At 49.0% G+C, this 13,894-nt stretch overlaps 1 protein-coding gene and 1 long non-coding RNA gene across 2 annotated transcripts in view; one reads left to right on the forward strand and one right to left on the reverse strand.

Annotated features, from left to right (window-relative positions):
- The window catches only part of GPLD1 (glycosylphosphatidylinositol specific phospholipase D1), a 68,859-nt gene extending 55,608 nt beyond the window's left edge, over positions 1-13,251 (forward strand). The window contains exons 16-25 of the mRNA XM_058732848.1: positions 180-254; positions 351-507; positions 1,005-1,146; positions 1,928-2,033; positions 2,119-2,212; positions 8,354-8,530; positions 8,873-9,033; positions 10,238-10,264; positions 10,387-10,437; positions 12,957-13,251. Of these exons, the coding sequence (XP_058588831.1) occupies positions 180-254; positions 351-507; positions 1,005-1,146; positions 1,928-2,033; positions 2,119-2,212; positions 8,354-8,530; positions 8,873-9,033; positions 10,238-10,264; positions 10,387-10,437; positions 12,957-13,043 (1,077 nt within the window). The 3' untranslated portion in view covers positions 13,044-13,251. The remainder of the gene's footprint in view (positions 1-179; positions 255-350; positions 508-1,004; positions 1,147-1,927; positions 2,034-2,118; positions 2,213-8,353; positions 8,531-8,872; positions 9,034-10,237; positions 10,265-10,386; positions 10,438-12,956) is intronic.
- LOC131513694 (uncharacterized) lies at positions 9,326-12,369 on the reverse strand. Its single transcript, XR_009262720.1, has 2 exons — positions 12,212-12,369; positions 9,326-10,275 (listed from the first exon to the last, which is right to left on the reverse strand). It is a non-coding gene; the product is annotated as an uncharacterized LOC131513694 (long non-coding RNA).
- Positions 13,252-13,894: the final 643 nt, after the last annotated feature.

The raw sequence follows: 13,894 nt of genomic DNA on the forward strand, positions 1-13,894 counted from the left end.
TCTCAGCCCAGCAGCAGATGCGTGGGCCGGGTTTCCGTCCGTCCCTGGGCTCCTGACAGTAGGGACTCGCGTGGCTTATGTTACCACCGTTCCTGCGTCTCCTGCTCTTCTTTGGGGCTCTGGGCTCAGCACCCAAGCCTCCCGACCGTCCTGGCCTTGCCTTGCCTTGCCTTGCCTAGGGTGCTGTGTACGTCTACTTTGGCCCCACACGAGGAGGGATGTCTTCTCGCCCCAACGTCACCATCACCTGCCAGGTATGTCTGCGCCTTGGCCGAGGGCGGCGAACCAGACCTCGCCGCATCCCGCCGTCGGCCTCTGGGTGTCACGCAGTTTCCTGGTCTCCCCTACAGGACACCTACTGTAACCTGGGCTGGACGCTCTTGGCCGCGGATGTGAATGGCGACGGCGCGCCCGATCTGGTGATGGGCTCCCCCTTTGCACCGGGTGGAGGGAAACAGAAGGGCATGGTAGCTGCATTTCATTCCGGCCCCAACGGGAGCGGCAAAGGTAACGCCGGTTGGGGGGGCTGGGGGGGGTGGGGGCGGAGGCCTCCCGGCTCTAGTCTGTGCTGGTGCACGTGGCCTCGTGTCCTTTCTTCCTCATCCCGTGATCATTTCACTGAAATCTACCAGCATTTAGTCTGGCAGGTGTTCCCACAGGTGCTGTGGATAGAGTCACAAGATGTACAAAAAGGGATCCAGCTTCTAGGTCCAGATCCAAGGGGGCCGGTGGGTTGTTGGCAGAGTCTCTCTGTGGAAGCGTGGGAAGCCCGAAGGCATCCCAGGGATGCCCGCCCCACCCCCCCCCACCCCCGTCCGTATTGCATCCTGTGCGCCACAGAAGTGAGCTCTGGAGATTTCCTTCTCGTGTGAAGCGGGGGATCCATTTCTGACGGTGGGGGCCCTGTGAACAGCTTGGGGGGTATCTGAGAGCTCCGGCAAAAACTCGGCGCCCCCCCCCCCCCCCCCCCGTGTGGGGTAAATGGCGCTGGTGGTCTCGCGTAGAAAAGCTGGACGTGGAGGCGGCCGACTGGATGGCGAGGGGCGAGGAGGACTTCTCCTGGCTAGGCTACTCCCTGCACGGGCTCAGCGTGGACGACAGGACGTTGCTGTTGGTCGGGAGCCCGACCTGGAAGAACAGCAACAGGCAAGCGCCCAGGGTGGGGCCGGGGACCGGTGGGCACCCGAGGCCGCCGTGGGAGCCCGCGGAAGGGTGGGGCTCAGACACAGGGGCCGAGGCCTTACCCTGCGAGGAAAAGCGAAGAAGGCTCTGGGGCGAGGTTGCAAATCCTCCTCCTTAGGAGTTTAAGAACGAGGTAGAGAGGCGCGTCCGTTTGCCAGGCTGCCGCGACAGCGTGCCCCAGACTGGGTAGCGTAAGGCACAGGAAGTCATTTTCTCACCGTTCCGGAGACCGGAAACCCAAGGTCAAGGTATTGGCAGGGTTGAGGGCTCTCCTTGGCTTGCAGAGGGCCGCCTCTCCATCCTCATACGGCCTCTTCTCCGTGCGCCTCCCTGGTCTTTCTGTTCTTACAAGGACACCAGTCAGATTGCATTAGGGCCCCGCCTTCATGACCTCATTGTAACATAACTACCGCCTTAAAGACCCTATCTCCAAATATACATAATCTGAGGTGCTGGGGTTAGGACTCCAACATGCAAATTTTGGGGGAGCACTGTTCAGCTGTGACCGTAGGCCTCCCTATACCTGCTGTCAGCTGGGAGGCCGAGTGGTGAGCCCCGGACCTGGAGAGTCTTAATACTGGGATTTGCTCTGGAAGCCACCCCTGCTCCCATGCCAAGGATCCCAGGGAGGGGGGGGGGCAGGGTGGGGAAGAGGGGGCTTCTCTTTGCTCCGTCCTGGACCTGAACACCCGGTCAGTTCTTAATCCCAGGCCCCAGCAGCTGACCCCCGCCTGCTTCATTCCAGTCTGGACCGTTTGTACCGCACTCAGGATGAGAAACAGAGCCTCGGACGGGTGTATGGCTATTTCCCGCCAAATTGCCGAAGCTGGTTCACCATTTCTGGAGACAAGGTATGGCCGCTGCTCCCTCCCCAGGACAGGGGGCGCCACGGAGGGTTCTCTGAGTTGTACCATACTGACTCCTTGCATTTCACAGGCAATGGGGAAGCTGGGTACTTCCTTGTCAAGTGGTCACGTGATGGTGAATGGGACCCGGAAACAGGTGCTGCTGGTTGGAGCCCCGACGCACAGTAGGTCATTCGCCAGGAAACCTGGCTGCTTGTTTCTCACGTGGCTCCTTGACTGTGCCCTACTGGGGGAGAGTTGTGAAATCTGGAGCCAGACAGACCTGATTTTGAGGATTTCCTTTTCTCATTAATCACAAGCTGCACAACCCCGGGGGAAGTTACTTAACCTCCCTGAATGTTAGCATCATCGTTTGCAATATACAAATTATAACGTCCCTCTCAAAGATTTGTTGAAAATCCCCCATGAAAGTGAGCTAGTGTGTTTTTAAAGCTCCTGTCCCACTATGCTTGGATGAGAGGGGAGTTCAGAAGATTCTGTAAATCCATTCACCAGGACTAGGTCTGCTCTGAGGACATTTGTTCATAAACCATTATTTTATTTACTTTATGGGGGAAGAGTTTTAAAAAGCCGACAAAAACGTACTCACTTCAAGAGTATCAAAGTGAATCACGTTTATTGTAGAAATTTGTGAAAATACAAAGATGTATATAGAAATCACCCTTATCCAGATACTTAACAACTGAAGCTCATACTACGTGTTGTGTGTATAATATATACGCATTTTCACACCTGATTTTTTATTCTATATCTTGTGCGTGTTCTCATGTTACTAAGATTCTTAAATGTGGTTTTCGATACCTATCACATTTTTTTTTCCACGTGCACATGCCAACATTTACTAACATCATCCCTATTCTGGAAATTTAGGATGTTTCCAATTTTTCACTGTTGTGAACAGGGTCTTATTGAACATCCATGTACAGAAAACCTTGCCTTTCTGAATAGTTTTAAAATCGGTTCCTGGAGGTGGAGTTTCTGGACTAGAGGGTCTAATAGTAAGGCTCTTAACTGCATCCTGTCAAATTACTTTTCGGGAAGATTTTTGTTGCATACGATACAATAAGCAGAGTGGATTGGGCAAAAGAATGGTGAGATCTTTCATTGCATGATTCAGGACACAGCATTGTCACACCAGGAACTTGCTGACTTAGCTTTGGAAAAGTTGTTCTTCCCCACTCCCCACCCCTTTTTACACAGTCAAGGTTGTGATTTCCAAACTCCTGCAACACACATTAGTGATTTTACTTGCCTCACATCTCTTTCTACTGGAATGCTGTGATTAGAGCTTTCTAAACTTTGTTTTAACGTTCCTACGGTCTTAGTAATTTCCTATTTCAAAATACTGTATAAGTTATAAAAAGGTTAATTTATATATCTTATTACATGTGTATTATATACAATTTGACCTTTTTTGAGACCATTATACATTCACATGCAGTTGTAAGAAATAACATGGGGAGATCCACGTGACATTTTATCCAGTTTTTGCCAAGATAATACTTGTAAACCACAACAGTGTCACAACCGGGTTATTGACACGATGTAATCCACCAGTTGAATCTTGTTCAGATTTTCCTATTTTTTAATGGTTTTATTATTTATTTTGCAAGAAAGCGCATGTGAGTGGGGGAGGGGCAGAGAGAGAGAGAGAGAGAGAGAGAGAGAGAGAATCCTAAGCAGGCTCTGCACGGTCAACACAGAGCCCAACGCGGAGCTCGAACCCCTGAACCGTGAGCTCATGACCTGACCTGAAATCAAGAGTTGGTTGCTTAACCGACTGAGCCATCCAGGCACCCCAGATTTACCTATTTTTTACGTGTATTTTGCCTGTATTTCACCCACATTATTTGTGAGTCCTGGTATGAGATGAATATGTGGAGCCCTCTGTTACAAATTATTCAGAATTTTAGGCGGGTGACTGGAAAGCATCAAGCCAAGCCTGGGGCCCCGTGTGGTTGCCTGTGTGGCACATGCTGTATCTATGTCCTAAGAACTTGGCTCCTTTTGGTTGCTGTACAGCTTCTCAAACCTGGAATCAGATTAGACATGACCACCCTCATTTTTAATCCACACAGATTTTCTCGTGGTACCTGCACTTTATAACCCCTAAAATCCCAGTTGGCAAAGATATGATATCACTCAAAGGATCGTAGGGAACTAGTGTGAAAACCATGAACTGCCTCCAACAGGTAGTTCATGTGGACGGCAGACAGCGTCACTGTGTTACCTTCCAAGGGTCAGCATATCTGCATCTCCCAGGGGCTCACGGGAGTGCTTCGGTGTAGATGGGAATCACGGCTCTGTGGTACAGGGTCACCTAACTTGGAACAACTGGATGTACTCACCAGATGCTGGTGGTCTGGAGCTTGACCCTGTCGGGCCTGTCCCCTTCACCCTGCTCTGTCTCTGGGTCAGCAGAATCTTTGGTTCAGAACGTGGCCACAACGAACGGCTTAAATATTCAGCGGGGACTTTAGGGTGTTGATGACCTATGAAGCGTTTTCAGTATTGAAAGGGGTTGAGAGGAGGTGGGCACTCGCACAGTGCTGCTGAGATGTGAACTGATATAGCCCTTCTAGAAAGGTTCGGTTAAATGGCAAAAGCCTTAAAGATACTCATTCCCTTGGATGCTGTATGGATAGTCTCTAAGAATCTGCCCTCAGAAAGTTATTTCAGAGCTGCAGGGAAAGATCTTTCTCACAGTGTTAATTATAATAGCAAAAAATTAGAAATGGCTTAAGTGGGTATAAAATTTTATAATCCATAACAATCTCCATTTTGTTTAACACGTCTATGGGTGTCAGTCTCCAGAAAGAAACAGATGCATTGTACAACTTCACTATACTTTTTTGGGGGTGTTTTCCACACCTTTTGTAATGAATGATATGTAAAAAAATCCTGGCATTCCCAAGTTTGACACTTCTGGTTTTGACTATTTCACGGTAGTCCGGAAAGTCAGCCACGTGAAGTAACATGATTCATAGTTTGAGTCGCCAAGTGTTGAGCCACATCGCAAAGCGGTGTCCCCATTCCTGTGGCTCGTGCAGGGGTCCAGCTGCAGGGACACACCCGTGTGTTACGACAGCTGTGTGTTCTGCTGTCACAGTAAGTGAACTTAGTCTTGAGAAGTGACTAAGACACTTGTGTGTTTAAAAAAACTTTCACCCCCGATCCTGATCTATCCCTTTTAAAAAACCCAAGGTCTGCTGGATGACTTTTGTTATTCAAATAACAGATGGAGAAATACTGAAACATAACCTTGGGTTTGTTTTTTTCCCTCTTGCTTAAAATGTGTATTGTAAGCCACTGTTTAATTTGCATCAACCTGAAGATGAAGTATTTTAAAATTTATTTTATTGAAAAATATGTTTCAGGTGTATATAATGTACACATTATGACACGATCCTTGGAAGTTCTAGTTACCATCTGTCAGAAATGAGGTATTTGGAATGGCCAAAAATTTAAAGTATCTGAACCCTTTATAGACTTTCTTAGAGCAGTTTTAGGTTTACAACAAAATCGAGTGGAAAGTACAGAGATTTCCCGTAACCCCCTCCTACCACCCCCACCCCCCCCATGAACTGTGGGCCCTGCTGTCTTCTGCACCAGACTGTGCATCTGTTATACCTGATGGACCTACACGGACCCACCATTAGAACCCAGGTTATGGTTTACATTAAAATTCTCTTTTTGTGCTGAATATTCCATGGGTTTGGACAAATGTAGGACCTGTATCCATTATAGTTTCACTGCCCTAGGAATCCTCTGTGCTCATCTCTTCATCCATCTTCCCTCCTAGCTCCTGGCGAACCAGCGATCTTTCTACCTCTCCATGGCTTTGCCTTCTCTACAACGGCATACGGTTGGGATCCTAGTATGCAACCTTTTCGGATTGGCTTCTTTATGCATTATGCATATTCTGCATTAAGGTTCTCCCATGTCTTCATGGCTTACTGATTTTTGAGTCCTTTTCAAATTCTGAGAATTGAAAGCAACACTGTGCTGAAATTGTGACTATGATAAAAAGTAAGAGTTTTGGAAGTGCTAATCACTGCTTCCCCTCCCCCAACCTTCTGCACTTGGAGCCATTTGAGAAGTGGACTCATGAATCATTCCTATCAAAATATGTGTCTTCTAAAAACTGGGTTGGAGAATGTGGTCTGGATGGGCAGCCACATTCAGGCTTTTCTGATCTCGGCCCACAAAGTGACCATGGGGTGACTTCTCTGAGAGAGAGTTTGGGTCTGCAGGCCATCACATCTGGCCTGCAGTACGAGCGGCAGAGGTGTGGACTCAGGAGTGCATCTAGAAGGCAGATCTGGCTGTGGTCTGTGTGCATCCCACGGGAAGCAAAACCAGCATGATATGCCCACCCTGCAGGCAGGCAGAGCCAGAGGGAGAAGCCACATTTGTCTCCCGCCCCTGCAGGCAGGCACTTCATCCTCCTCCCTGTGGCCAGAGCTCCCAGCATTACTGTGTTCTGTGACCCCAGGGAGCTCGAGTCCCTTCAGGAAGCAGAAGGGCGTAAGAATGTCCTCTCATTTTGACGTTTCTTCATACTTTGGGCTTTCACCCTGAATATTAGCAGTTGTAGTTTATGGAAACACTGTCCTCTTGAGAATATTGTTCTGGGTCAGGTTGTACCTTTATGTTCAAGAGCCCAGATTGCTGACCTTTCAAAGTGCTGGCTGTTTCCTTTTTGTCCTCGCTGTTATTCCCACCACTATTCTTGGCTCTGCTTTGAGCTTTCAGTTGGTTCTAGTTGACAGCTGGCTATGAACAGGGCATGAGGGAAGGCTGTCCAAGAAAATACAGTACGACCTTGGTTTGCAAGCATAATTCATTCTGGAAACACACTTGTAATCCAAAGCACTCGTACATCAAAGCGAATTTCAAGAACCAGTGGCTCAGCTGTGGTCATGTGACATTCAGGGTCATGTATGACTCATTGTAAGACATCGCTCATTGATCAGGTTAAAACTTATTAGCAATGTTTGCTAGTCTTTCAGAACACTCGCAGAACAAGTTACTTGCAATCCAAGGTTTTACTGTAGTCAGTTCTACACACAATACTAAGACAATGACGCAAGATTGTACCTGTTCATGGACGCGTTGCCTGGGTCATCGTAAGCCTCCCAGGACCAGCAACCCCAACCGACAGATGCCATTGTTGTTTTTGAGAAGGTACTTATTTCTGAAATCGAGGTTGTGTTCCAGATGATCTATATAGGCGAAATTCTAGCTTTGTTTAAAAACTGTTCAATATTCACCCATTTAAAAACCATCCATCCCGGGGCGCCTGGGTGGCGCAGTCGGTTAAGTGTCCGACTTCAGCCAGGTCAAGATCTCGCGGTCCGTGAGTTCGAGCCCCGCGTCGGGCTCTGGGCTGATGGCTCGGAGCCTGGAGCCTGTTTCCGATTCTGTGTCTCCCTCTCTCTCTGCCCCTCCCCCGTTCATGCTCTGTCTCTCTCTGTCCCAAAAATAAATAAAAAACGTTGAAAAAAAAAAAAAAAAAAAATTAAAAAAAAAAAAAAAAAAAAAAACCATCCATCCCATACTTGCACTGAACCAAGCAACGTGTTTCTAAGCACGTTGTGTGACTAAGTCACGGTCCCATTGCTTACGGAACTGACAGCCAGGTGCAGGAGAGGCCCGGTGAACAGAAGCGAGGCTCCCCTGCGAGGGGCACGGGAAGCAGCAGGCACAGCATGTTGTGGCCGCACACGGGAGGGAAGGGAAGGCTTTGCAGCAGAGGCGAGAGCAGGGCTGCCTTCCAGAAGCGCAGGAGTCGGCCGGCAAAGGGGTGTGGGGGAAGGATGCAGGTTCCAGGCAGACAGCACATCATGTTCAGAGGCCCAGACTTAAGAAATAGAAGGGGCTGTGGTTTAAATCTGTGATGGGTGACGTGTGGGTGAGAAGGGGGACGTGGCCCCCAAACACTAGAGCTGTAAGTAGCCGATTCTCTAAGGCCTCCTGAGCCCACGGAAGGCCTCGTGAAGAATTTAGACTGGGTATCTCACAGGAAGTTTGTGATGTAAAAAAAAAGATGGTTGTGTGGAGAATGTATTGCAGGGGTCAGACCTGTCTGATGGGACATCACTGAGTCTAACCAGTGTTTGGTCTCCTCATGGCCACCGTTGGTCAGCGCTAACCCCCCTCCCCCCCCCCCCCCAGTCCTGTGGCATTCTGAGCAGTTGTGTCACTCAAGGTACAGAAGACTGAAGCGAGAAGAACTCCATTCAGCACTTTACATTTTCTCATTCCTGTGATGGCAGCAGACACCATGCCCTGGTTTGTTTCAGATGAGAAGTCTAAGATGGCGTTCCTGACCATGACCTTGCATCAGGGTGGAACTGGTCGGATGTATGAACTGACGCTGGACACGCAGCCGCCTCTGCTCGGCACCTTCAGCGGAGACCGCCGCTTCTCCCGATTCGGTGGCATTCTGCACTTGAGTGACCTGGATGGCGACGGCTTAGGTAGGAGAGGAACAGGGCCTCTGGCCAAGAACTGGCTCCCCAGTCATCAGACTGGCCCCCGAACTGGGTCATCTAGGCTCTGCCCTTATCATCGACAGCTCAGTGACCCAAGGCCTTTAGGTAGATTTTAGAGCTCGGTAAGACCAGAGCCAAGAGAAAGTTCCACTTCTTGAAGGTGGTAACATGAGAGCCATGCACGTCAGTTGTTGTCCAGGAATGATCGACTAGGGACCAGAACCTTGACTGTGCTGGGATGAAACCAGGTAGACGATTTAGGGGATGTGCTCACGGGACTTGCAGGGGGTTGGGTTAGGACCCAGTTCTGATTTCTGTCGTCTGCAGATGAAATCCTCGTGGCAGCCCCACTGCGGATAACAGACATCACGTCCGGGCTGCTGGGAGGGGAGGATGGCCGGGTGTACGTCTACAATGGCAAACAGACCACCTTCGGCGACATGACGGGCAGATGCAAATCCTGGGCAGCTCCGTGTCCTGAGGAAAAGGTAACGTGGGCCCGTGTGGAATCCTAGGCTACGCTGGGAAAGGCGGCTACCTGCGGATGCCTTGTGACATCGTGTCCACCGCGCAACTCTGACGGTTTCTGAGCTGTCTGGCGGTCAGGGCCCAATCACTTGCCTGTGTGGCACAGGCCTGAGCAGCCCTGCATTCTTCCACGTCTGCTTGCCGCTGTAGCTCAAGTCCAGTTGGATGTAGGGTCCTGCTTGTTCCAGTCCCAGCCTGTCTTGCTTGGTTAGGGCCCACAGCAGCCCCCTGGGGTTCCATCAAAACGCCCCCTTTTGTTTCCTGTTCACTGCTTCCTGTTCATCCCTTTTCTCAGGTGGGTTTTTTTTAAGTTGCCTGTGCCTAAAACACCATTTTTAAATTTAAACAACCTTACTTAATTGCAAAAGTACAGTTCATTGTAAAAATTTTAGAAAATACAAGTGGTACGAATCCTCTACCTAGATTTGCACTCTGCAGAGGCGATGCCTTCTGTTAACCTTCTGAGGTGTATCCTTCTGGTATGCTTTTCTGTCGGCTTAATGGTTCCCATTTATTGTGCACCTACTCCGTACTTGGCACTGCGTTAACACTTGATAGACCTGTCTCCCTCACCACTACTTCTTCAAGCCACCTCCAAGCTACTATGTGGGTACTGTGCCAGATGAAGACATTGAATGTCCGTGAGGAAGGTGCACCAGGTCACGGTGCTGGGAGAGGGCAGGCCAGGGCCCTGCACCAGGAGCTGATTCTTTAGGACACTCTTCACCATTACAGGGTGGGTGTGGATAGGGCTTATTAACAGCCGTGATCATCTTGTACACAATTTTGTAACTTGACCTGGTCTTCCCTGCCAACGTAGTTGACATTTCTCCATGCCTTCTATTCTCATACAGTGGACTTCCTGGCTGCCTGTTTTATCTGTGGACACGCCATAATTTACGTAGACGTTATTTGAGGGGCTATTAGTCCCTCAGTCCATTTCATTTCACGGTTATAAATAAGGATATAAATATCCATATATGAACATTTCTGTCTATCTGTCTTCTTGAGCTACACTCCTGTGAGTGGAATTTCTGGTGTCAAAGGGCATGCATGAGTTGAGGACTTCTCCAGAATGTAGATGTGAATGTGGGGCTTCAGGATGAGTGGTTAAAACCTGCATCGACAGTAACACAAGTCTCCCTTCTCTCCCCTTCCTTTCAGGCTCAGTATGTACTGATTTCTCCTGAAGTAAGTACCTCCTGAAGGAATGAAGAAAGAGAAACCACAGAAGTGCGCCCTTTCCCTTATTTTAAACTGATAAGATATTACAGTATGTTTTCAAAAGACCATTAACAGACACTGCTTTACAGGCAAGTTCAAGGTTTGGGAGCTCCGTGATTACCGTGAGGTCGAAAAACAAGGTGGGTATGAAGACTGTCCTTTGGATGTTTATATCCTAAGGCTGGGGTGGGGGGGGGGGTGGTCTTTCATCTAAAAGGTTGTATTTGAAAAAGAGGAACACAAAAAAGGAAATAACATCCATACACAATCTCATCACTTTCCCATTCAACCCTCAGGGCTGGGCTGGCCAATTACAGCCTGTGGGACTAGTTTTTGTACAGCCCATGAGCTAAAAATGATTATTACAGTTTAAGTGGCTGGGTGACACCTGAGACTTGTATGAAGCGTCCCTAGTTTTATCAGAACACATTCCTGCTCCCGTGTCTCTGTGGCAGCTACTGTAATGCAATGGTGGGCGATTAGCTGTCCCAGAGACCGAGGTCCCCCACAGCCTGAAGTAATCATCATCTTGGCCCTTTCAGAGAGTTTGCAAACCCCGCCATGTCAGATAACCACTGTTAATATGCTGGCATGGTTTCGTCCAGATTCCGGGACAAACACGTAAACGTGTGCGTGCACGCGCTCTACCTGCACGGCCTTGTCACCTCCATGTGCTCTATAGCATCTGATGGCTCTTCTCAGACCAATACACATGGAGCTGTTGGGGTCTTTTCAACGGCTGCATCGTATTGGTTTTATTTGGTTCCCTTTCTCAGTTACTTCCATTTTTATAGAATCGTGCAAGCCTCAGGGTGCCTGGGTGGCTCAGTTAAGCATCTGACAATCTTGATTTGGGCTCAGGTCATGATCTCACAGCTGGGGAGATCAAACCCTGTGTCAGCCTCTGTGCTGACAGCATGGAGCCTGCTTGGAATTCTCTCTCCCTCTCTCTAACCATTACAAGAAACTAATTGTGCTGCTAATGATATTCTTAGCAGACTGCTAGACCAAAAGGTATGCACATTTTGGATTTTAATGGGTACAGCAGTTAAAGAGTTTTATCTTCAAGTATAAAGCTAAAGCACCGAACCCATTCATTCATTTAGGAGAGGATGTTCTACAGAAGTGTGTGAGCTTTGAGAGAGAGAAACAAGATTTATACACGTGGGAAGTTGACAGGATTAAGGCTAAAGCATAGTCTGAAAGTCTGACCAGTACTAACGGTGGGATGGGAGGCCTTCATAGATCATGGAGTGTGGCAGGGTGGGTGACCTCCAGCTTCTTGCCGTTTAGTGAAACTGCTCTCGGGTGGCCACCAGTTCAAATGGCTCTTGCTTTACCATCTATATAGTCAAGCCTGGTTAAGTAAAAGTTTAGGGTTATCCAGAAAAAGAGATGAAGTTTATGGGAGGATTCTCAGAATGTCTGGTGACAGAATGTGTCGTAAGCTTGGCTTGCATTTAAAATGCATTTTCTGAAAGTTAGACGTTATCAAGAACCCATGTATTATGTAAGAATCACACATACCCAGCATCCCTTCTGCCACCTGAGGAGTGGTACAGATCATGTAGAAGTAAGTTATGGTTGACTGCGTACAACGCTGCACATTCTCCTTCGTAACGACCATTCCCCTGGGGTGAACACTGAATGCGCTGCACCCCGCCCCCCCCCCGCCTCACCTGCACAACACACACCTGGGATGGCAGCATGGGAGCAGCTTAGAGATGGACACGGACCACCTGAGGCTGGTCAGAGTGGTGGCTTACGGAGACTCAGGTTGGGAGTCTGAAGACTCGAGAGCGTGAAGCCAGAGTCAGGACGGGGCGCACAGGTGAGCCTTGGCCGCGCTGTGTCATACGACGCCCCGGAGAAGCACGCAAACCTGACATCTGGTTCCTGCACGCAGGTGCTTACTGTCTAGGTGGAAATGTGCCCGGTAACACAGGCCCACGTATGCTGAGCAAGAGCCAAAGGCAGTCAGAAAGCGGGAGCCAGGGACGGTGAGCTGCCAGGAACCAGGAGGAGGTTGACTAGCTGGACAGGAGGCAGGAAAGGAAGGTGTGAAATGGAGACTAAGCTCAACTACAGGCAACTACAGCTCAACTATGAAACTAAACTATAGGCAAATCAAGTAAATACTTCCATAAAAGGAAGGCAAGATTTTCATTTTTCCTTTTCACACTAGGGTTTAAAACAGCAAAGGGCAGTGTGGTAAGAGGGAATGTGGTAAGGGGTCAGGAAATGTTGGCCATTATTACTTCTGGATTCCATCTGTAGTTCTCAAAATCAGTAGAACTTTTCACAGGAGGTTTGGCCGTTTCGCGGTCGCTCCCTGCTCTGGCCGGCTGGACCCTGGCCAGCCTGGGTTTAGGATCAAGTCCAGGCTCCCAGCATGTAGACCTGCCCCCAGGGAGAACAGTTTAAACACTGGCTGCAGGCTTTGAAGACACTTCTGAAGGACGGTTCTGAAATGGTTTCAAGCAGCAGGGCCTGCCCCCAGAGAAGGGACGGAACTTCCTCAGCCCTGGTTTTCTGAACCTACAGATCTGAGAATGCGGGATTTAAACAACATCTTATCACCAGAGCATAACGTGATGCCTGGATTATGGCAGAAACTAAAGGCATTATGAATCATCAAAATGTTTTGTGTCCTCTGCAGAACCAAGTTGTCGTTGCTGCTGGAAGGAGCTCTTTGGGAGCCCGACTCTCTGGGGCACTTCACGTCTACAGCCTTGGCCTAGACTAAAGGCTGTCCTCCTCTGCGTCCATCTCTTGTGCCCAGTCATCTCCAGGGGGAGCGTTCCTGCTGGGGGCAGGGCTCCTGGGAGTGGAGATGTCCCCGTCTGGGATGACGATGCAGTAGACGGTGACAGGGGCTCTGGTGAGCCAGGTCCCCTCCTCTTCCAGAGTTTCAGTCCTTGCTTCCCTTGCATTTAAACTTCTTCCTGACTTACTGCCTGTGCTCAGACCTTTGTACGTCTCTCCTCTTCACAGGACTAGCTACGTCCTTCTGATGCCTGGAAAGACCTCTCTGTGGTTCTCTATCACAATTTCTCCTAAAAATTTCCTTTTCAAAACAGTGACCCATTCCAATCAAAGTGAAATAGTGTAGTATATAGGAAAACAAATTAGAGAACTAGTATAGTGAAAAGGGGGTGAAGGATAACCTCACAACTGCAAAGGCACCTGCTGTGACTGATTTGGTCCCTTCTTGGGAGGATTATTTCATTTTCAATGTTTCGTATAGTGAAGGATAAATACAAGACTAAAACCTCCTTACCTTTTAGTGCCCTACAAAATGCTTTTGTAGAAGCGGCTGTCCTAACTGTGGCGTCTAGTGACTTTCCACTTGTTCTAGGACCTCCCAAGAGGAGCTGCTGTCGCACTGAGTCGGTACAAACTATGTAGAGAGAAGAGATCTGGCCTGAGCCAGCGGCCACTGCAAGGGACCAGGCAGAGAAGCAGGCCTTGGTCTCTCTTGTTCCTGGGCTGGTTTTAGCAGATTTCATCCGCCAGTCCTGCAGTGCGGCATAGTTAAGGGAAAGGAATCTACCCCAGGGTTTTAGCTTCACTAAAAATGTGAGAAACCATTACTAC

Source organism: Neofelis nebulosa, chromosome 6 (assembly GCF_028018385.1).
Source record: "Neofelis nebulosa isolate mNeoNeb1 chromosome 6, mNeoNeb1.pri, whole genome shotgun sequence".
In the NCBI taxonomy this organism is placed as follows: Eukaryota; Metazoa; Chordata; class Mammalia; order Carnivora; family Felidae; genus Neofelis; species Neofelis nebulosa.